Source organism: Chaetodon trifascialis, chromosome 14 (assembly GCF_039877785.1).
Source record: "Chaetodon trifascialis isolate fChaTrf1 chromosome 14, fChaTrf1.hap1, whole genome shotgun sequence".
Classification (NCBI taxonomy): Eukaryota; Metazoa; Chordata; class Actinopteri; order Chaetodontiformes; family Chaetodontidae; genus Chaetodon; species Chaetodon trifascialis.
The window spans coordinates 13838804-13861662 of NC_092069.1; the positions used below are offsets into that span (position 1 = coordinate 13838804).

Here is a 22859-nt window from a genome sequence, read left to right on the forward strand (position 1 = left end):
ATGATTCACTCCTTCTGGACTGTCTGGAACAGCACGCTGCATTGTGACTTATCTTTTTGCTATTTCAATAAAGTACCTGGAAACATTTTAGGGTTTTGCAAACACATACCAATTTGGATGGCATGATATTTACAGGCCCCTTCCACTCAATTTTTTTTTTTTTTTAATATATTCTTACATCACTTGCAGAAGGATGTTTGTGCAGAATTTAACACCAAGGAGCTGTTTTCAAATTCATTTGTGGAAAGCGTTTCACCTGAAAGTTGAAGACTTTGTATGGAAGTCTTTTTCTTGTCAGTGCACAACCGCTGAGAATGGACTTCAGTGAAGCAGTAGACATCTTGTGTCCGGCAGTTGAACTTTTGATATTTGCCTATTCACAGATTCTGCTCATTTAACTTTTGTTACGGAGAACCCACATCAGACTCAAATTATCATTCAAAGCTGATTATTGTATATGTTGTAAAACCTGTCTGGAAGGGGTCTTTAAAAGTGGACTCATTAGACTTGCATATTATTTAATTCTTTGCAACAAGTATAAAATGACACAGCTGCACAGTTTTCTGTATTAATGCAAAGTATGAAGCACTTTGAAGGCATGCTGGAACAAAGAAAGCAGCTTATTAATCTATGAATGTGGCTTTGATAAAATGTACACTGAGTTTAATAAACTGTACTTTAGTGTGTGTGTGAGAGAGAGTGTGTGTGTGTGTGTGTGTGTGTGTGTGTGTGTGTGCGTGTACACTAACCCTCCTCCCAGGGAGGTATAATCCACTAGAGGTTGTAGTGCTCCAGTGCTGTTGGGGGGTCTGAGAGAATCGCTCTGGAAGCACGGTGGTTGACCCTATCACATATTCAGGTCAAATAAACAAAACAGTGTCGAGAGAAAGGTTAAAACGGAAGAATCACGTCGGCCCTCCCAACCAGCGGCTGAGACCGTCCCCGTTCCCTGCCGGCAACACACACCTCACCCCCGAGAGGCAAGACAAGAAAACCATTTGATAAATCATGAATAGTCACAGTTGTGCAAGTGCTGTGACCATTTCTAAAATTTATTATGGGGATTACACACAAAATCACACAATGTAACATTTTCAAATGTGTTATGAATGCCTCCCAGAATCCAATTCAAATCCTAGGTTACCAAATAAGCCTGAACAAATCCCCCACATTGAGTTCTTCCTCCTTTGAAGACTTGAGAGGTCCGGTCTGCAGGGCAGGTTTTACCACGCCATGCAGACACCTCAGCACACAGAGGAGAAGGCTACTGAGGGGCAGAGAGGGAGAGCCAGAGAGCAGGGCGCTGGTTTGACAATGATACTCTTTATTCGTCAATTAGTTTTTAATTGCTTCCAAGATGGTGTGAAGGAGGGAGACAAGACAGGAAAATGATGATAAACAAACTTTAATTCTTTAGCTATGACACCAAAATATAACATCAATTAAGTTGTAAAATGAGGACATTTAATATAACAAGCAGCTACTGATGTGTCTTTGAGGAGGACTATCCAGACTGTGTGAAGACGAGCTCTCACAGTTCATGTTTAACCTTGAGGCAGCAGACTCTTCTCCCCCGTCTTCCATTCGTCCTTGCCGGTTTTTCCACCAGTCTTGACTTTGTCTCCTCATTGATGATCTGAAGGCGAGTGTGTTTAATTGCATCCGTCTGTTTGTTGGCGAACTCCTGCACAAACACAACACAAACAATTATGGCACTAATTAAAAGGCATGTCATATTAATGGAAAGAGCAAACTTGGCAAACACACACACACACACACACACACACACACACACAGCGGTGGCGTTATCGAGGCTCCACATTTGAATGCGTGGGGAAAGTGTGTGTGGAAAATAAACCCATAATTTCATGATCAGCGCACCTTTTCATTACAGATGTGCAGCCTTAAAACTGCAATATGGACTCATTCAACAGCAAAAGCAGTTTAAATAATCGTTTCAAGCCAAACCTTGAGCCAAAACTACATTTATGACACTGTGGAAAGAGATAAAATCACAGATGCAGAGTGCTGCCTGGTGAATGTGGCAGAAAACTCTTCCCAAACTGACACTGAATGGGGGTTTGTCCCCCTCTAATCCCTGAGGAGGAGACTGAATGTGTTCTGATGACCTCTAGGGTCAGTTACATGTTACATTACACAAAGGTTTAGCTCTTTTGTGATAAGGCAAAGCGTGGGGAAAGCCCTCAGTTTGGACACCTTGCTCACTATGCAGTGCACCTCTTTTTTTTTCTTTTTTTTTTGAAAAGCTGCAGCAGAAGCAGTGGCAACATATCCATCAAACCTGCCAGGCTAATTAAAATACAGCTTGTGATTATCCTACTTCAGCTCATCTCTCTCTCTCTCTTTCTCTCTTTCTGTCACCCACACACTCACAACCAAACACAGATACACACTGCATATCTATCCAAAATAATTAAAATCTACATCCAGGTTAAAAAAAGCATTGGAACCTCAGTGGTTTTATCGCCTTTGCTCAGTGCTGTACATACACATGACACTAAATCAAATAATAAAGAATAAAATAATAAAAAAAAAACATTATTACTACATTTGTTGGCAGCTTAAATTTTCAGTCAAAATAATGGCGATTAGTTTAAAAGTGGTTGGGACGTACACAAATAAATATTTATTTCACATAATAGTTGAGCTAATAATAACTTTTTGTTAAATAATGAAAGAAAAGAAAAATAAGCAAATTGTTGCTTCATGATTAAAATGTGATATTTACTGAGGTTAATTTAAATCCAAAATGCAGAATGCAGAAGAATGCAGAAAAGCTTCTCTTGACATTACAGATTATCAGCATTTCTATATGAACTGGCTTTATTGGATTTTATTCCCTTTTTTCGTTGTTGTTTTTTTTTTTTTGGCTCTTTTTTTAAGCTCAGAATGAATTCCACCAACACATTCCTCATCTTCAGCCATGCGGATATCAAACAAGGAGGGAAAGAGGCAGAGGAGAGATGCCTACATGAGGTTAGAAGATGTATACAGCCTATATGTGCATAATATGCAGCTTTAAATTCAGCCAGCGCGCATTTTATTTTGTAAAAGAGCCAACGTTTAGATTCTCGTGCTGTTGTTTATTTGTGCATTTTAAACCCTCTCATTTATTCATTCTATAATGTGCTGATTGTGTCTCTCTCTGGCGAAGGCGGGGGGGGGGGGGGGGGGGGGGGGTTGGGGGGCTGCCTGCCTGGTAATTATCCAATCTTGAAATAAGATTTTTCTTTTTGAGGCTATCAAACAAGGGTCAAACGCCGAGGCCTGTCCAATGTATTAGTAAAGAAATATAGGCTCCACATTAACTGGTGGAAATCACAGGTTGGAGCGGGCCTGGTGAAATCCTCACCCTCAGGTTGAGTGTAGCAAAGGCGGAGATAAAAGCCGTCGTCGTCAATTAGAGTCAGTGGGAGCGCTGCTCGCCAGAGGCGTTTAACTCCTTCTCCCTTTAAACGTCCTTTTAAGATACAAAGTCCCTGCGGAGGGCCTGGCTTTACACTTTAATAAATTATTTAGCAATTTAAACGGTGAGATCCGGCAGATAACAGCATCACACGTCATGATTTTCCACGCAGCAGTTTGAAAGACTCGCGTTAGGGCGCATTACCATGCAGCTGCTGAAACATGAGCAAACACACGTCTTTTTAAAAAATGTCGTTTTTAGCCGCGAGCTCATCGATCCCGTGTCGCGTTCTGAGACTCTCAAAGTTCGTCTCGTGGGCCCGACGTGTGCAGGAGTGGAAGTGAAAGGATACGGAACATTTGCAAGGAGCCAAAAGAGACTCGGTTAATTTCAACTTTACATTTTGCGCTAAAAGTGGTGATTTTTGGCTGGAGTCTGGTGGAGGCTGCTGCGGTAAAAATGTGGGAAGGCTAAACCGTGACCTTTGTGATAAAGCCATTAAAAATCCACAACCCAAGACTTCATCTTACCACCCGTCTGAAGCTGCTCTGTGATATGTGACGTGGATTTATTTTAGAAAAATGAAGTCAACATAAGCAGGAGAGTTTACGTGGTTTTACTGCACTTTCCCCTCCTGTTAGATGATAAAATGCATGTGTATCATCCGGCAGAGAAACCCAGAAATAAACAGAAATAAAAGCATAAAAAACAAACAGGGTTACCTGAGTGTGCTGGAGCTCCTCTCCTCCAAGCAGAACTTTTCCTCTGCTGAGATCAGATCTCACGTTTGGTCGTTAAAAGAAATCCAGGGTTATGATCCATTCAGCCGCCTCCTCTGATCGAAATCTGTCAACAGAGATGTCACCGAGTTTGCATGAAGTTGATGCGGTGTGGCAGTTTGCGGCTGCGGCTCGCGGTGCAGAGCGGTTTTCCCCAGCAGCTGTCACTGCACCTTTGACTCTGGCCTTCCACACGAGCCTCAGAGAGAGGCAAATGACGATTCATAAAAGCCACGGTCTGCCTGTGTTTATAAATCTAAATCAATATTCAAATCTGTTTGAAGTGAGCGGGTGTGTCCGTGCAAGCGCGCAGTGTGTGTGTGTGTGTGTGTGTGTGTGTGTGTGTGTGTGTGTGTGTGTGTGTGTGTGTGTGTGTGTGTGTGTGTGTAGGTGTTCCACAAAGCCTCTTAAGATGATACATTTACCAAGCCGTGACAAAAACCCTCGGCATATTATTTTGAGATGGGCACGCAGGTTCAAAATTCAAGTGACATAGAGGAGGCTTATTTGTCCTGTGCAGCTTGTATAGCTCCTCCAGTAAATGTGAAATAAGACGAATCCTGAACTGAATGAGTATTATATGAATAACTTCAAATAAAAAGAACGATACAGAATTATTTTCTAGAATTATTAATTACTGTTATTATTCTTATTTAAATGTTAGAACACAAAAACTTCCAAATGCACTTTCTTGTAAATCCCATGTGAAATAAAGCAGGCCTACCTTCATATTTGCCTTTTATCTTCTTTCATATCTTCCTCTTGCAGAAGTGAAATGAGTGAAAGTCTCTCTTTTCGTGTCCGGCCGCACCACCGGCCTCCACCCCACCCCACCCCCCGTCATCGCTCCTCATCTCTGGCTGTATGTTCACTGCAGGTCCGGTGCCTTTAAGTCCTCGGCCGCTCGGTGTCTCTCGGTGGGAGCTCTCCTGTAAATATTCTGGCTGCTTTTTTTGTTTTGTTTTTTCCTTCGGTGCAGGCCCGTGTGAGGCTGATGGCAGCAGACTGGCTGGCTCTGTGGACGGGAGGACAGTTTTAAGGAAATAAGTCGCTCTAAATCCCCCTTTTTTTGCGACGCGCTGGAATGTGAGAGGACGGTGCAGCCTTCACATGGAGAGTCCTGCTTTAGAACACAGCCGATTTTTTTGTCCTTTTGTCACAGATTTATTTTTCTTTCCAATATTTAACTCTTTTATGCAGCATGCACACCTATAACCACTAAAAGCTTACATTTAATTTCCCATAAAGCATGCAATTTCATGTTAAGGTGCTTCAATATTCGTCTGGAAGTTGTTAAATGTTCTGATTTTAAAACTAGAAAATAACATTTCTGGATGGAGTTTTAAACACACTCAGTGAAGATAAGCGATACACTGCAGAATAATTTATAAGTATGACACCAATAATAAACTGTAGATGCATTATAATTGCAGAAAACTCTTTATTTGCGCACATATTCCCCCTCTCCACCCTCCGGGCTTTATGTAACTTTGCTCAGTTTAATGAATCCACTTGAAAACAGCGATGCCGAATATAAAATCTATTAAAAACCTCGATTTTAAACTCCACTTCTCGTCATCCACCGGCATACCGTTTATTTATTATCAGTGCACCCTCTCTGCGGTGGGATGGGGATGTTGTCAGTCGCCCTCTCGCTGCCATTGGCTGAGGACTGTGCGTCAAAAAAAAAAAAAAGTAGCTGGAGACATTTGTTTCCCAGAAAGAAAAAAAAAAGCCCTCATCCTCCCCACCGGTGTGAGAGACGGAGACAGAGACAGACCTCAGCTCAGTCCTGCGGCTCCCATTGGCTGGCAGTTTGTACAAAATCCAACTCAAAGCACTTCACTCAGAACACACCAACAAATCCTAAAGGCGTACATGCAGCCTCCTCCATCACTCCGCCGCTGCCGCACCGCTTCAAAGCCTCATGCAGGCGCTCAGCGTTTAACTTCCCCCCGCACTGCCGTCCTGCCTCTGAACGCGGCTGCTCCCGCTCCCGCTTTCCGCTGCTTTCCTCTCTTTTTATCCGCCAGGACGTCGTTCACCCGCGCTGACTTTGATTATTTCTCCCGGAGGAAACAAAGAACTTTACAGCCGTCGATACCAGGGTAAGTTTAACTTTCATTATTGATATTATAATCAGTATTTCTATTAGTGGTCATATCGAAATAAGGAATCGCGGGGGGGCGAAGGACGCAGAAAAGAAATTAGAAGCCTACAGGAAATCACACCTGTTCTAAAAGCACATTTAAAAGGCTTACTAAATTATTTTGTTTAAAAGCGGGAATACGCGGTTTGAGCAGTGGCACTGGTGCGAAAATAAAAGCCAGGAAGACAGTGAGAGAAATGCCAGCGAGGCTTTGGGCTGTTTGATGGCATCAAAACCCTCTTAAACTCAGTCTATTATTTATCTGAGCAGAGTAAAGAGACAGTCAGTGTGTGTATGCTCACCAAAGCCCTTTAGATTTACATCAATGTTCACGACGTCAGGGATGGAAATGCAGAAAGAGCATCCGGTAATTATGTACAGCAGCAAAGTGATGAAGTTACATTATAATGGTCTCTGCTGAGGGAAAACAAAGACTGATTTAAAGCTAAATTAAACATTTTCTAATATCATAATTGTCTTATTTCATGATTCCTGGAGGTCATATTTCCCAAATTTCATCCTCTCACTGATCAAATCCAGCCCTGCCACCGAGTCCATGTGCACTGAGTGAAGTTTCTACTTGAAACGAAAGCCCAGTTTATTTCACACAGCGCGCAGAAGTCCTCCACACACATTTACAGACGAAATAATGCAACAAAAAAGCAGAGTTGTGGAGGTGTGAGGCTGAAAGCTGCGCTGAAAAGAAAGCACATTTTTAGGCCTGCTATCGGCAAATGAGTCGGGGCCTTTTCTCTGTGCCGGCTGTGCTCTGCCCCCAGAGAGGAACAATGTGGAGGACATTAAAGCAGCACGACACATTTCACATGTTTTACCGTGATTTCGAGCTTCTGGGAACCGATTGTATTAATGCGTCTAAACTGGGAGTTTAGCTCGATTAAGTGAACATTTCTAAGAATTTAATTTCTGCCCTGTAGTTTATTTTTTTATTATGATTCTGCAAAGTGTTGCGTCAGAGTAAAAACCATCTTATGAGTATGAGCCACCTTCATAAACGTGCAGCAGAAATGATTAAAGAAGGACCCGCTGCTGGTTTCAGCGTCGTTTAGGAGCCTGCAGCACTTTGGACTGTCCTGACACCAAACTACAGCTCCACTGAGACGCCACTCGGATTATCTCGTTAATTCATCAACAGAAAAACATTTATCATAATTAATTCTCGGACAGGGTGATTATAATTGAGCGGGTGTGTGCAACTGGTAGACGGCTCTGTTTTAAGTGTGACAGATTGGGATGAGGGGGTTAAAACCGTTGGATATTGGGGGAAAAAAATGCAACTAATCAAGACGCGCAGTGGGGATGACGGGTGAGGGTCACTGAAGTTGAAGTGACAGCAATCACACATTTACCAATCAGCATCCCAGAGCACGTTTATTTCTGTTTAAAGAACTGCAGCAATTACCTGTTCAACGTGTCTTTTTTTGAGGAATTAAAGCTTCTCTGTACCATTATTTTTTTCTCATGTTTAAATAAAAAAAAAAAAACATTTAATTTTTACTCTAAATTGCCTTGAAATTTCACATCAATCTTGTTTTAAAATAGCAGTTATTCATCATTTCCTAACGACAGAGGAATTGATTTAAAAAGTTGGTCATCTTAAATCATGAATTAGGTCTGAAAGCTTATTAATTGTGACTCAACGTGTTAAAAGAATCGCTTTCCATTACATCGATTCGGTTTTTTCTTTCACATCCCACTGATTTTCTGTTTACATTCATATAACTAGAAAACTTAATTTATATCAGAGAGCCAGAGAATAAAACAGAGCCGAACAAACAGAGAAATAAGTAAAATGATGTTTGTTCACTTTGAATGTTTGTTAGTTATATTTTAAACAGCCCGGGCAGTTAAAAGTTTCTATATTCACTTCCTAGAATACTGATAATAAACAGGAACCAGTGCCTTTAATTGAACTATGAAGTGACTTGTTGCAGTGATGGAGCCGGTGAATTGCTTTTTGTTGTGGGAGGAGGGGTTGAGGGTTTCTTGAGATGAGGACAGCTGGAGATGTGGCTGCTGCTTTTTGAGGAGCGCCGTGCGTTTTGGAGAGGGCTTATTTCGCGACAGCAACATGTAAACAGACCCCAGTCTCCCCTCAAAAGGTGGATCTTCATCGCTGTCTTCTGCTCTTGTCGTTTTTTGGAACAGGTGCCCGGTTTAACACGGACCACACGGCGAACAGAGGACACCAAGTGCATCTCGGGAGCTCCGTCAATTTTCAAAATTTTCTCCAACTTCAGCCCTCAGACAAACATTAGCATGATGTCGTATCTAAAGCAACCACCTTACACAGTCAATGGCCTCAGCTTAACTACTTCCGGAATGGATCTTTTGCATCCATCTGTGGGCTATCCAGGTGGGTTTAATTTTTTCCTTTTTTTTTTTTTTTTCTTTCTTGATGAATAAAGAAGGAGTCATGAAAGAACAGTAATGGTCTGATGGACTGTGGATGTTGTCGTGTATAATCAGGACCTATTTCAAAACTTGTAAATCTAATACCGACTTAAAAATTCTTGGATAAAACAAAGACTAATGACTGTCAATTTATGAATTGGTCAAGAAATCAAACACCTTAGAGTATATAAGCTATTTTACCAAACTTCTTGCGCAAACGCACAAAAACAACTTGGAGGGAACAAGTTTCCTCTCGTGTGATTTTATTTCTAGATGTGCCTTTCGAATTAATTACTGACGGATTGGTTTTCTTTTTGCTCAAATTGCATCAGTTGTTTTGGCACATTAGACTAAAGTGGTTCAATTTGCCAAAGGCGTGTAAATCTCACAGGACTCGTGCGTAATTACGCAAAGAACAAAAATACATTCTGTGTTACAGATTTGCCTTTGATGATTTTTGATCTTTTGACTTGCTTTTATGTTTACTTTTTCATTTTTTACATAATTAATACATTTTTTTACCATTTACATTTAATTTTATCTTGCAGCAACACCGCGGAAGCAGAGGCGAGAGAGGACTACTTTTACGCGCGCACAGCTCGACGTTTTGGAGGCGTTGTTCGCCAAAACTCGATACCCGGACATATTCATGCGCGAAGAGGTGGCGCTGAAAATCAACCTGCCTGAGTCCCGAGTACAGGTGGGTTAACAGAACATCTGCAGTATGTGGAAGATGATCGATGTGGATAAATATTTTACGTATTGATATTTATATATTTTTTAATTTATTTATTTTTTGGTGAGACACCGAAGCAAAAGCAGCACTTCATTTCCAAAATTTGTAACATGATTAAACAGTTATTGTGTAGATTAAACAATGTGAAATTGTTTTTGATTCAGGCTACACCTGCATCTCATTTACGGGGATGAATTTTGAAAAAAAAATCGAATGGAACTGTTAAAAAAAATCTATTTTATATTTGCGTTGTAACAAACACTCATCTTAACCCGTGACTGACTGTATTTGAAGCATAGCATTTTGTCTGCCTTAAATCAAGTGGAAAACTTTTGGCAGTGGGCTGAGATAATTCCACTTAACGATAGATCCTCTGTTTCGAGAATCTGAGTAGTGAAATAAAACCGATAAGTCCACTGGTACCAAAAACTAGGTTTGAGAGAAAAGTCTAGAAACATCCTAATATGGACTGAAAATAAATGAAATGAAACATTTTTTCCACGTGGATTGATAAAAAAAAAAGTGGGGATATGACTTGAAGTGGGGAAATATTTCAGTGCTCTAATCGGCAAACGTAGAATTCGTCTTATAATAACTAGAACTAATGGATTTCGACAATAACGTGTACCAATATATGACTCATCCAGGTCTGGTTTAAGAACCGGCGGGCAAAGTGTCGCCAGCAGCAGCAGCAGCAGCAGAACGGGGGCCAGAACAAGGTGCGACCTGCCAAAAAGAAAAGTTCCCCGACCAGAGAAGTGAGCTCAGAGAGCGGGGCCAGCGGCCAGTTCACGCCCCCCACCAGCACCACCACAGTCCCAGCCATCTCAACCAGCACCGCCCCGGTGTCCATCTGGAGCCCGGCGTCCATCTCTCCGCTCTCAGACCCCCTGTCTACCTCCTCCTCCTGCATGCAGAGGTCCTACCCCATGACCTACACCCAGGCCTCGAGCTACAGCCAGGGCTACGCTGGCTCGACGTCCTACTTCGGCGGCATGGACTGCGGCTCTTACCTCACCCCAATGCACCACCAGTTGTCAGGCCCTGGTTCAACTCTCAGTCCGATGAGCACAAACGCGGTCACAAGCCATCTGAACCAGTCCCCGGCGTCCCTCTCCACCCAGGGCTACGGGACGTCCGGCCTGGGCTTCAACTCCACAGCAGACTGCTTGGATTATAAGGACCAAGCGGCGTCGTGGAAGCTGAACTTCAATGCCGATTGCTTGGATTATAAGGATCAAACGTCCTCGTGGAAATTCCAGGTCCTGTGAACAGAGCAATCAGCTGTTTAAAAAAAAGTGCACAAACAGTGACGATCACATCAGACACAGCGCTGCCATCCCCCCAGTAAGACACATCGGACTGGTTAAAAATGTCAGCCGGGCTCGGCGAGGCAGGGCTCTCAGGGGCCTCGGGTTTTGGCATGATGGTCTCTGGTCCTCCTAGAGGAGAGGTTTAATTTATTTTAGCACCGGCAAAGAGATTTTTTCCCCCTTCATTCACAGGTTGTAGCCCCTCATCCATGTCTGTCAGTGCGTGCCTCTATGCGTAAAAAAAACACCTGTTGAGGACAAAACAGAGCGGACTCTGAAAGAAAAGTACCCCACAGCCACGGAACTAACGCTTCTCCAAGAGCAAAACTCAAAGTTCATTCTTCTGGTGAAGTGCTCGGGATGGACAGACCTCCTTTAAGCTTCTTACACGACTTTGCCGACCTGCTGGCAGAGAGACGATGAGGATGGTGTGTGGACATGGATGCACTACTTTATTTAAGAAAAAAAGTGTTTATAAGGAATCAATATGTAGTTTCTAAGAGACAATCAGTGTGTGTCTTATATAAATGGTACATGTGTTTTTTTTTATCTGTGCTAGCCTTCGAAACTGTGATCTGTTGTATTGTATGCAATTTGTGAGCCCCCCTCGCATCAGACTCTCTGCTGTGATTTTAATAGATTTCTAACTTTCTTTTCTTTTCTTTTTTTTCTTTTCTTTTCTTTTTGGAACAACGAAAGATGCTCCTGGTTAAATTACCGGCATCACAAAGAGAGACGAGACTTTCCAGGCACATGGTAGTAATAATCAAGGGTTAGCCGCACTGGAAATGACTCTCGGCTGCTGAGAGCTCCACACTTGCTCCCCTCCATTGATCTCAACACACGGTGATTGTGGATCCTTTACTGGCTCCAAAGATGGTGTGACCTCACCGCTGAAAAGACATGAATAAAGGTCCTGTGAGCTTACTCTTTCATCAAGACATGATCTGTGTGTGAGTGTGCGTGCACGCGCGTGTGTGAGTGTGTGTGCGTATGTGTGTGTGTGGTGGAGAGGGGAACATGAACACAATGACAGTCAAGTAATGTGTGCAAAACAATTATTTATTTATTTTTAGATGGTTAATTCGAGGAATTTTCTTAAGTGTTAAAAATTAATGATGGGGAAATCAATCATGAAGGGACATTTGACGTTTTTGCCAATCAAAATTATAGTGAGCAAAAACCAATTAACTTATGATAACTGTTCTATTTTTATTATTATTATTGTTTTATTTTAGATGGGCCTAACTTCAAAAGGAAAAAGTGGGAAATTAAAAAAAAATCACCATTTAAACTGATTTAATTTTCAAGCAGCGGAGGACCTCAGATCTGTAGGTGCGTTAATTAGGTAATAATTAGAGTCTCATACTTCTTAATATCGACCAAACTGTTTCCTCAAGCATCATTAGATTCTCCAACATAGGTGACATGATCAAAAAGGCGACATGGGTTTAAATCACATTTCAATCAAATCACATATATCATATTAAATCGTCCATGTTATAACTGTTTTTAGGGCCCATGCTCAAATCAATAATGATGATGTACACTGTTAAAGGCCTGTCAACGAAATGCTGCTCTAAAAGAACAAAATAAGGGGTCATAGTTTATCCTGGATCAGCTCAGGTGGCGGAATTAACTTTTTTTTTTAAGTTTCCAGTAGTTCAAACCAGATTGTCTCCACAAAGAGAGCGAGCGGTTTGGGAAGGCAGTGTTAAATCCCGGCCTCCAAGAGATGTTAATCCCAATATTTTACCGGCGGGGGTTTCTCTGGGGCGCAGGGGCAGCAGTGGTCCCATTCAAAGCCCACCGCATGGGTTTACACGCCTGATCCCCAAATGTGCGCTCTAATAAGAAGCCATAATATTTCATCTAACAGGGGGCAAAATGTAAACACACACTGGCGTTTTATTAATCTATCAAGAAAGTGCGCTAATTAGCCTTAATTACATGTTGTGGAGGCCTTCAGTACATCGCGAGGAGAAACTGCAGCAAAGCTTTAAATCCTCAGGAATATTAGAACAGAACGAACTAAAAACACAGCTGGTTTTTACTCTTATTTTATTGATTTACTTATTTATTTACTTAGTAATTGGTAGTGTAGGTGATCATTTCTGTAAATATCATGCTGGGCCGTCAATAGAAAAAGTCATCCAATGGATAAACCTGCAGAAACTAAAACCTACAAATTCACTGCTCAGATCAACATTGTGCGTTATTTTTTTTGAACTGAAGACAAAATCACCATCATTTTCCTGTAAAATCCTCACGCCACGTTTGTACTTTACAACACTTTAAATTCCATATAAGATGCAGGATTCTAACTTGTCCATTCACTGTGCTGCGTCCAGGTGAATGGCTGTCTGAGAGTGATTTATTTCTTTAACTGCTGTTAGAGGACTCGGGGGCCCAGCGCCGCTTTTAAACGAGCGTTTGTTTGCATTTACTTTCTGTTGCTCCAACTCTCCAACGTTACTGTCAGCTTGACGACGCCAGACAATAAAGTCAGAGCGGCTCTGGGATCAGTAATGAGTCGACATGGCTCTGCAGTGGGCTAATTGTTAGAAGTCCAACATTCAATTAGCATCCTTGACATTGCCAATAATCTCTCTTTCATTGGAGTCTCCGCTAAAGGAGCGCGCTAATTAAAAGCGTTGCTTGAAATAATCGAAGCGTTAAAGAGAAGAGAGACTTTGATTCCACTCCTGCGCGGACAGAAAAAATAGGTGTGTGTGTGTGTGTGTGTGTGTGTGTGTGTGTGTGTGTGTGTGTGTGTGTGTGTGTGTGTGTGTGTGTGTGTGTGTGTGTGTGTGTGTTTTATAGGAGGCTGGATTGTAGTTATGAAAGACTTAATTACACAATAGCCTGTATCCATAACTTATTCAAGGGTGAAGCAGAAATAGCAGTTTACGCGCTCTGTTATCGCGCAGGCCGATTTTTTTTTAAAGCGCTCTAACGTTCAAGAATCAATTAAAAATATCGGCGCAGTACAGCGCCAAGTTCAGCGGCACGCACACCCATCGTTGTGGCGATAAACAATGCGACAATTGAAGTTGGAAACAATAGCTCAGTCTGACAGAAGCCTGAATATTCATGAGGTGCGTCTGCTCTCAGTGTCAACAACTCCTCCAGCCAGACTGCTGCAGCAGAAGAGGGAGAAAAGAAAAGTGCGTCTCAGGCTGCAGGGTCACTTTCAAAATGTCAGCTGGAGAAAAGAAAAAAAAAAGTATTTCTAAGGAGCGACAGAGACTCGCCAAGTGACCGAGAGGAGGAAGGAAAGTTTGAAGAGGGGATCTGCCTCATGTGCACTCCACAAGACTTAAATCTCCTTTATCTGAGTGAATGATTGACAAACAGTCATGAGTGAAAACTAGAAGAAATGCAGCTCATCCTAACCATGAAAGAAAGATGATTACAAAATAAAAGCGCACTTCCGCTCACTGTAAAAAGCCAATTAAAGACTACAGAGGGCCCTTATTTGTCGCTTTAAATTCTAAACAATGCACATGCTTGGCCCCTAATCAATGCTCACTGATACATCCAATATCAACTGACACACAATGGCGTCACCCGGCTTGTTATTGTAACCTCGGAGCCTCGTGTCTTCAAAGTGCACAAGTCATGAGGAAGATTAGGCACCGGGCCTCCACAACACTTCCAACATACAATGAGTTTTAATCAAGACCAAAGCGGTGCTGAGGAGCATATGGGCCCCAACAGACGCTGCAGTAATCCCTCTTGGTTTTTTGTCTAACAGCGGGCTGCACAGCGCCCCTTGTCCCCTGGTCTGGTCGCTGTCCGGTCGGTCACAAACACGAGACACCCTCACGGACCATGGGCCCGGTCAAAAGCTGCTGGTAAAGGCCGCAACGCCTGCAGGGGGAATGAGGGGTTCCGCACCTGGTATGTGGTCCGATCATCAGTTATGAAAATGAAATGAGAGTAAGCTGAACGAGCGATCTGATTTACAAAATATCCCAGAAATGCACCAACCTGCGAGCGTGACTCCCCGCAAAAGTCTGCAGGTGTTTTTTGTTTTTTGTTTTTTTTTACCAAGAAATCCAAGACACACTACAATCTGATTTGCTGCTGAGCTCGCTGCAACCATCAATATAAGGCATAAGCACCAGCGACGAAAAGGCAAATAAAACTAGATTATTAATGGCAGAAAAGAAAGAAGACAGGCAGAGATTATAAAAAACTGTCCAGGAATGTGGGCCAGTTTATCAAAACTGTAAAAAAAAATTAAGTCATGGCTCTCAATTAAAAATGACCACGTTGCTTTTAGATCTTACAAAATGTTTGATAGGCTGCATGGCTGCTTGATAGATACAGTATATGCATGTGTATTTATTGCTCGACATTGTAATGAAAATAAACATAAAAGCAAAATAACATAATGATGTGGAAAAATGTGCCAACAACTAATAAAAAACAAAACAAAAATAAATAATTTTTTTTTAAGTTAATCCAGCAGTATCCCCTTGAAAGTGCTTATCCAGGCTTAGTCGACATTTTCTGAAATTATTTAAGTTTGTGACATCATCAATGAATTTGATAATCTTGTCAAAGATTAAATTAAAAGGGTTTTGTATAGCCTACATAATAACAGATTTAGATGTTTAAAAAAAATGAAGTCTAAAGAGATTTGAAGTAAGCGCAGTAAAAAGCATGTTATTTTAATTTCTCAGACTGCTCACACAAATCCATGGATTTACAGAGATCCAAAACTGATAATGATACCAGCAGCTTGACTAGCTGGAGGTCTGATGAAGCAAAGGGCCACACATTCTTTTCCGCACAGGCAAGCATCGCAGCACCTGCAAGGTATCCTAAAAAAAAAATCAGTTTCCCTCAAAACCTGCAGTGACTTTTTCCCTCGACATGCACACGAAAGGAGGTTCTCAAACTGTTGCAGCTGAATTATTTCTTTCCTTTGCCCACAAAGTGCTCTTAAAAAAAAAAATCTGTCTCGCCAAATATGCCTAAACATTTGGCTTATGATGTTCATAAGCCCCACAGGACACAGAGGGCTTATCAGTTCATTAGCCACTTGATGGCCTATTTCAAGTTATAGTAGGTGGGAGGAGGGCGATGGATGAGGATATAACCATCCATTACTGAGGCATATTTTGTTAAGCTATTCAGGGGCACAGAAAAAAAACTCAAACCCATAAGAAGATTACCAGATCTCAGCATATGTTAAAAAACACATTATTACTATGCTTATGGGTCGAGTTAATACCTAGTTAGTTAAAGCTCACTTAGTTAGTACTGAAGGCCGTCCATTTAAAAGAACATGTTTTGCTCAAGTTTAGGACAGGCCATTCAGGATAAATATTGTTTTTGCAAATGTGATCAGAAAAACAACAAACACAGCCAGCAAATGTATGTTTGACGACCACATTCGTTCAAACTCCTTGGATTAAATATTCCCTGGCCATTAATAGAAATCTCCTTATGGAGACAAATGGACATATTTTCATAGTGGATTATGCGTCGTCCTCGTGGTGATGTCCCCACACGCAGCAGGGCGGTAAAGAGTAAAGTGCTGAAATATTACAAGTTTAATGAGCGCTAACTGATGCTGAAGTCCTGCAGCTCAAACAGACCATTTGGCCACTCAGTATTAAACAGAGCCAGCTTCAAAGCACAGTTCTCAGTATTGTTATTTTATTCTATTTTATTATTTGTAAATGTGGTGTGTAATAGTTCTTCCATATGTCATCGCGTAGACCTAAAATAAATCTGCTATTTCTGCAATGGAAATATGTAAAGGAACTATTCCTCCTGCTGAAAAAGCCTTTTACAACTCAAATATGCTGCAGTGTTCAACCTCGTTGAGTCAGTTGGTTTTGCCAAAACTCATCTGAAGGAAGGCCACAGGATGAAGCTGAGAGCTCCGGAAACAACAAGCAAGTCAGACCTCATGTCACAATTTTTTTTTTTTTTTTTTGGACCTACAGCTCAAAATATTTCTGCATGGTTTAGTCCATAAATGTCCATCAGGGCGTGTGGTCTGAGCCGAACTCACGGGCATAACCCACTGTAATCCCACTTAAAATCCCACTGAGTGGAAGCAAAGTGAGGATTCTGAGCATCGAACGTGCGTCAGAAACAATGAAGTATATAAGAAACTTCAGCAGTGGTATTTAACAACATTTACATAGTCAGCTTTTGATTTTCTCTTCTGGCTTAATACTTACTTTCAAGTGAAACTGGGGGAAATAGCAGGAACAACTGACATTTGACACTGCATGTAAGCCATGATCAAACTCCATAGTTAATGGCCTCAAACACACCTTTTGATCACAAATAGCTTACAAATTTAATGACTTCATGGTGAACGGAGCCAATTTCCCTCTATTCTGCCAGTATTCTCACCACAGGCTACACGGTATATCAAAAACAGCCACAGTGCATCTCAGAAGAGAAAAAGTAGTGCAACAATACAATTTGCTAATTTCACATTAATCCCTGGCCGCATGAATTCAGCAATGTCATGAATTAATTCATAAAAGACGAGCTTTCTCTCCGAGTCATTCACCATTACCACAAACATAATACAACAATAATGTCGATTTTTTTTCCTTAACATGGGTTTTGACTGTATAAGTACATGTGGTCCTCCTGTTTCTACTAAGCCATATAATACCTGCAGTTACCTGTGAAAGACCCACTTCTCTCCTCCTCCTCACGGGGCCGCTGAGCCCACGAGACCCCTCATTATAACAATTAACACAGGTGCATGTGATGGGGCCTCACTGATAATTTACACCTTTCTAACAAACACTCTATCTCTTAATCTCCTGCAAACACTATTCTCTTGTGAGACAGTAGGCCTATAGGAGGAACCAAAAAATTAATTAGCTGCATCCAACAGATTAGAGCTTGGAGACCTCCCCCACCCCCTCCCCTAAATGGACAGCAGTTAGACTGCAGAGCAGAGAGGGAGGAAAGGCAAATCAGCCCAAAGGCAGAATCTCTTCTTTGCTTATTTCAATATTTCATTTAGTGTTATACATCAATGAACTGTTTCAGGGTGTCATCGCGCAGAAGCTAAGCCGCTGGAATTCATGACCCGCAAGTGTATGCCTTCATCCAACGTGCCTCGAATACATGAAAGCAGGCGTCTCTATCACACAAGTTCAAAACGGAGTTCGGCTTCTTGAAGCAGCACCTCCACAAGGCTGAGCCACTTTTCTACCAGCAGCACAGAAACTTCAGGGAGAGACGCTAAGAGGTGATTTCTGACTACACAGATGGTCCTCGAATCCCAGCATTGTTAGGTTCATTGATGGCAGATGATCAGCTGGGTGAAATGGTAAGATATTGACAGCAAGACATGCAGTGATGGAATGAGGGTGGGCATGCAGCGAGCAGTTTTTCAGTTCCACGCTATATAGAAGACACGTTACATTAATCTTCATACGTTCTTTTAGAGGTAAATTTACAAGGGCTGGGCCTGATGGTTAAGGCTCATACTGCAACATCTCACTGCTGCATGAGATGCCCCTCTTTCTCTCCCTTTGTCTTCTGTCTGCGTCTCCACTATCTACTGCAAAGTAAAGGCAAAACACCCAAAATATCCTTGTACAGCAGAAGTTAGTTCATCATTCCTCCAGCTTCAAATGGCTCACTCATTTCTGTTGTGCGCCAAATGTGAGACAAGAGTGAAAAACTTCAACTCTAAGGCCATTTAGCATGCATCCTGACATCTTTCAATATAGCGAATTTTGTCATTTTTACAGTGTGAATGCATAATGCAAATACTGTCTCCAAAAGCCAGTTAGAATAGGCGTGCACTGCAGTAAGGACCAGGAACAGCTGCAGAGTTTAAAAAAACAGAAAGGCTTGAATTCAGGCCTTCTTTATAGCACATATTTTGACTTGTAACAGCAGGAAAATCGCAGGTGTAATTCATAACACTGATGATGGCTGCACTGTCCAGGAATTGTGAAATTGCTAATATTATAAACAAATGCACTCCACTTATGTGAGCTAGTTCCAGTGTCCTGGTACGCTGCATGCTGGTTCTGCCACGGCTGACTGGAACACCTGATGGAACTGAGCCACTGTTCAACTTTTGTTTCACCTGTGCTTTTCCTGCTATTACAAGTCAAAATGTGTGCTTGCTGTACAGTATGTATAAAAGGCTTATTATGTTTCTGCTCCACATTCATCACACACTCCCCATGAATACTGCTCACAACTGAAAAAAATATATATTTCACCTCTTCTGCCATTTTAATACAGGTTAGAGGCAAAACTACAAATTAGAGAAGAAGAAAAGAGGGGTTTTAGTGTGAAGTGCATTTTCATTCAGCCACAGGTAGTGATCTCCTATCCTGATGCACATCTGTCTTAATGGTAGTGGTTTCATACAAGAGGAAAAGGCCTGAAACTACGGTACAATATCGCTGAATTTGAAAAGTCTGCACTTCGTACAGCATGATAAGACTTGTCTATCAGCAGATACCAACCCAGCTAAGCATGTAAAACGGCATAGTTCATACTAGTGCATAGCATGGAGTGTGGAGAGCAGCATTATGCCTCTGTTGCAGTATGTGAGAATAGGTTTACCATTAATCTACTCACAAATGTCCAAGATCATTTGGTGGCCCAAAGATGGTTCACTGGTGATTTCTGAACTTTTTTGTTTACATTTACACATGAAAGAGGCTGGGAGAAAGTGCATAAAACACAATTTAACACATGGCTGCAAAGAAAGCATCACATAAACTGCACAGAGCTGAGTGCATGAGCACACCAGCACAGCAACAGTTGCCTGTTGAAGAGCTCCAGGGCCTGAGAGCCAGTATGGCTGTTAGGCAGAGACAGAAAAGGGCTTTTCATAATGCAGGCCAAACATTTAATATGGCTTAAGGGTTAAGAATCCCCTCTAAGTGAAATCTCAGTCGAATCTGTCTCTTTCGTCTTATACAGCCAATTTGACAGTTTCAAAATCCCCCTATCCTGATCAATTTTACCTCTCTTAATCCCCCCTTTCCCCCCTCCACCTGGTAGTCTGGGTTTGCATGCGTGCCTCCCTCTCTCCTGAGAGCATATGGGGCAGTGACTGACCCAGGGAGTCGTTGAGTGTGGGGACAGATGCAGCCTCTTCTACTCCCCTCCCCCCTCCTCTTCCGCCTCCTCCCCGTCCCCCCTCTCCGTCCACCCGCCACGACCAGCCCTTCCCTCCTATCCACCTGTTTAGGTCACAGACCAGGGGGATGAGTGGCTGTGCGCGTGCCACACCAGCGGCTTGGCCACTGCGTTATTATCCCACCCAAGACAAAAGGGTATTTAGGGAGGCCGGCTGCCTGCCCAGGGGGAACACAATGCCATGAGGCTGGCAGGCCTGTGGACTCGGGGCCGTCGATCACGTGCCCGCTTTATGTGAATGAGCGTCAGGGGGCATCTGTTGTGTGTGTGTGTGTGTCTAACCTGAGGTATTATGCCAGACAAGGGGGCAGGAGACAAAGAATATGACGTGTGTGTGCATTTTTTTGTGTGTGTGTGAGAGAGAGAGAGAGAGAGAGACGCGAAGGGGGTATTTAAAAACAATTATTCTATTATAATTAAATGAGGTCTACACTTGAATACATTGTGGTCTAACTATTAACAGGTCAACTTCTGCTGCATGTGAAATTCATATTGAAGCACTCGTGCTTCATCATGTATGCTTTAAACTGATTTTACCGTGCTGCTCAACACATCTCGGCTGAGCCTTACAGTGAACAATGGAGCATTTGAGAGTAACTGTGATGTGTCAGAAAAAAAAAAAAAAAACCAAGGTGATCCAAATCTGAATATTTACTTTTTTTAGTGAGCCAGTCAAAGCATTTACTTCCTTTTACAGAGGCCTCTGTACCAACATGAACTCCCACTGTTTCATAATAGACCTAAATGTTCTGCTGTATGATTCCTATGTTCTACCATTTTGACTACAATCTGCCTCAGTCAGCACTTGCACATCAATTCACAGTTCAATAAAATTGATCAGCTCAAACAAGCAATGATTAGCTGCGCCGATCTGTTCGCCGGTGAATGTGCTGCGGTGTGTTTTATGAACTCCAGTGGAAAGCAGTGTTTTAAACCATCCTATTTGATCTCTTTGGATCTGTGTTAGATGCCCGATGTTGCTTCAAAATCCTTCTTAAAAAACTCATTTTTCGCAGACCTTTTTAACATCATCAGCACTAAGTTGAGGTAGAATTGTCTTAATAGCTGCATTAGCACTTAAGTGTTTTATAATGTGGCGTTCCTGTTATTTTGTCCACTCCCTGTATGCCTGCTCTGGAAGCTCATGTATTCAAGCGTGTGTTTTTGTTTAGTCTAGACGATGTTACATCATTCTGGCAGGGGTGTTTGTATGTTATTGTGTCTATTGTGGCTTACTACATCGTGTCATGCTCTCTCGTCAGGCACGGTTACACATGGCTTGTGGCGCCCTGACCTACAACTCCCCCTCTTGTTTGTCAGCGGTTGTTTGGCCTACTTTCATAAAGACAAACACAGCCATTTGTTTTGTTTTGCATTTCCATGAAAATGGAATAAACAAATGGCAGGGAGGGGGACAGTTGGAGCAGTTTTTTTTTATTATTTTATTTTGTATAGTGCGGGGGGGGGGGTACATAACTGTGTAGAACAACTTCTGAATACTCCTAATGAATAATAATTACTGGAACATTGTATAAAAAAAACACAAAAATTACATATAAGAATACGCTAACAACACTGCAGCACCCTGTTTGCTGAACGTTAACGGTGAAGAATGAGAAGCTGGTTAATACTGAAAAAAATTAAAGTCAGTTACAATTAGCCAACATGTTTTTAACAACAGGAAAATAGTAATTCAAAAACTTCACTTCTCATCTCAGTGGGTTTTCCCTGACCTTCTGGACACAAACTGAAGGGCGGGCCACAAGACCAGCAGACCTTAACTGAATCTGCCCCCCCTCCCTCACTCCATGGACAGTAAGGATGCTACAGTTCATTAATGAGTATGCTCCATAGCTCTTTAAGAGTCCTTAATTAGTGGCACACTGACAGTGGCCAGCCATGCACCAGGAGGGGCATGCTGGGAAGATGGGGAGGCACCCCGGGGGAGGGGAGTTTCTAAACCCACTGTTGGCTTCACAGTTAAAAAAAAGGAGCATCTAACCTCTTCTGAATTATCAGTCCACCAGTGGGACTGCTAAAGAAAATCAATTGTTTTGACACGAGGAACCTAATCAAACAAAATTGATTAGGTCTTTGAAAGGGTGTGACATGGATAGCACTCCAAGGCTAGGCAGTGGACTGTGGCAAACACAGGTGATTGAAAAGCTTTAAATGGGTGTCAAACAAGCGGGGGACATAATGTTTGACTTAAATTATCAGCAGTCCCACAGGAGGCTTCTGGGACCGCTCCCCAGAGCGGGGGGTGTGTGTGGAATACAAACAGGGGATTCACCAGTGACCAGTGGGTCAGCGCTGGAAGAGGGACGGGTGCTGGTTGCTCTTGTGGGACTTGGCGACATTCCTGCAGCGGCTTTTTTAATTTGCTGGACATGACCCCCCCCACCCCCACCCCCTCAGTTCAAACATACAGCTACAGTCACTTTGAGCGTGTGTGTGTACGGGGCAGGTGGGGGAGGGGGGTTATTGTAGGGTCCCAGATGGGTTAATGGGGAGTTTAGCATCAGGATTACAATGCAACAGTGTAGCTTCAGATTGAGTAGTTATTACCCCAAGCTCACACAGGCCACACCCCTGTACTGCTCGCCAACACCACCGCCAGGCCGATGAGACGTGGTTGGATGTACATATAAATAAGATATTAACATTATACTGGACAGAATGATCACAAAATACAATATTGTAATTGTACAGATAAATATAAAAATGGGTCAATTTAACCCTAACCAAAAATAAAATTCCTAAAATCTCCATTTTAGCTATAATTATCAGTCGCTGAGTCAATGTAAGTGATTAGAAAACACTGTGTGCTCCCTCTCATGGCCATGACTGGTTACTACAATTTTTTAAAGTTAAGATT

At 42.2% G+C, this 22859-nt stretch overlaps 1 protein-coding gene and 1 long non-coding RNA gene across 2 annotated transcripts; one reads left to right on the forward strand and one right to left on the reverse strand.

Annotated features, from left to right (window-relative positions):
* Window positions 1-1305: 1305 nt before the first annotated feature.
* Window positions 1306-5780, reverse strand: LOC139342608 (uncharacterized). The gene is made up of 3 exons (XR_011603051.1): window positions 4931-5780; window positions 4150-4273; window positions 1306-1684 (listed from the first exon to the last, which is right to left on the reverse strand). It is a non-coding gene; the product is annotated as an uncharacterized lncRNA (long non-coding RNA).
* Window positions 5781-5946: 166 nt separating this feature from the next.
* Window positions 5947-11743, forward strand: otx2b (orthodenticle homeobox 2b). Its single transcript, XM_070979962.1, has 4 exons — window positions 5947-6314; window positions 8522-8729; window positions 9316-9467; window positions 10151-11743. Exons 2-4 carry the CDS (start codon window positions 8633-8635, stop codon window positions 10772-10774), a joined length of 873 nt encoding a protein of 290 aa, XP_070836063.1. The 5' UTR covers window positions 5947-6314; window positions 8522-8632; the 3' UTR covers window positions 10775-11743.
* The last annotated feature ends 11116 nt before the right edge of the window (window positions 11744-22859 follow it).

Bases quoted from the DNA above. Each gene is read 5' to 3' on its own strand.
- otx2b (XM_070979962.1), top strand. From the start codon at position 8,633: ATGATGTCGTATCTAAAGCAACCACCTTACACAGTCAATGGCCTCAGC. The intron at 8,730-9,315 runs GTGGGTTTAATT...TTTATCTTGCAG, and splicing joins TCCATCTGTGGGCTATCCAG to CAACACCGCGGAAGCAGAGG. The intron at 9,468-10,150 runs GTGGGTTAACAG...TGACTCATCCAG, and splicing joins TGCCTGAGTCCCGAGTACAG to GTCTGGTTTAAGAACCGGCG.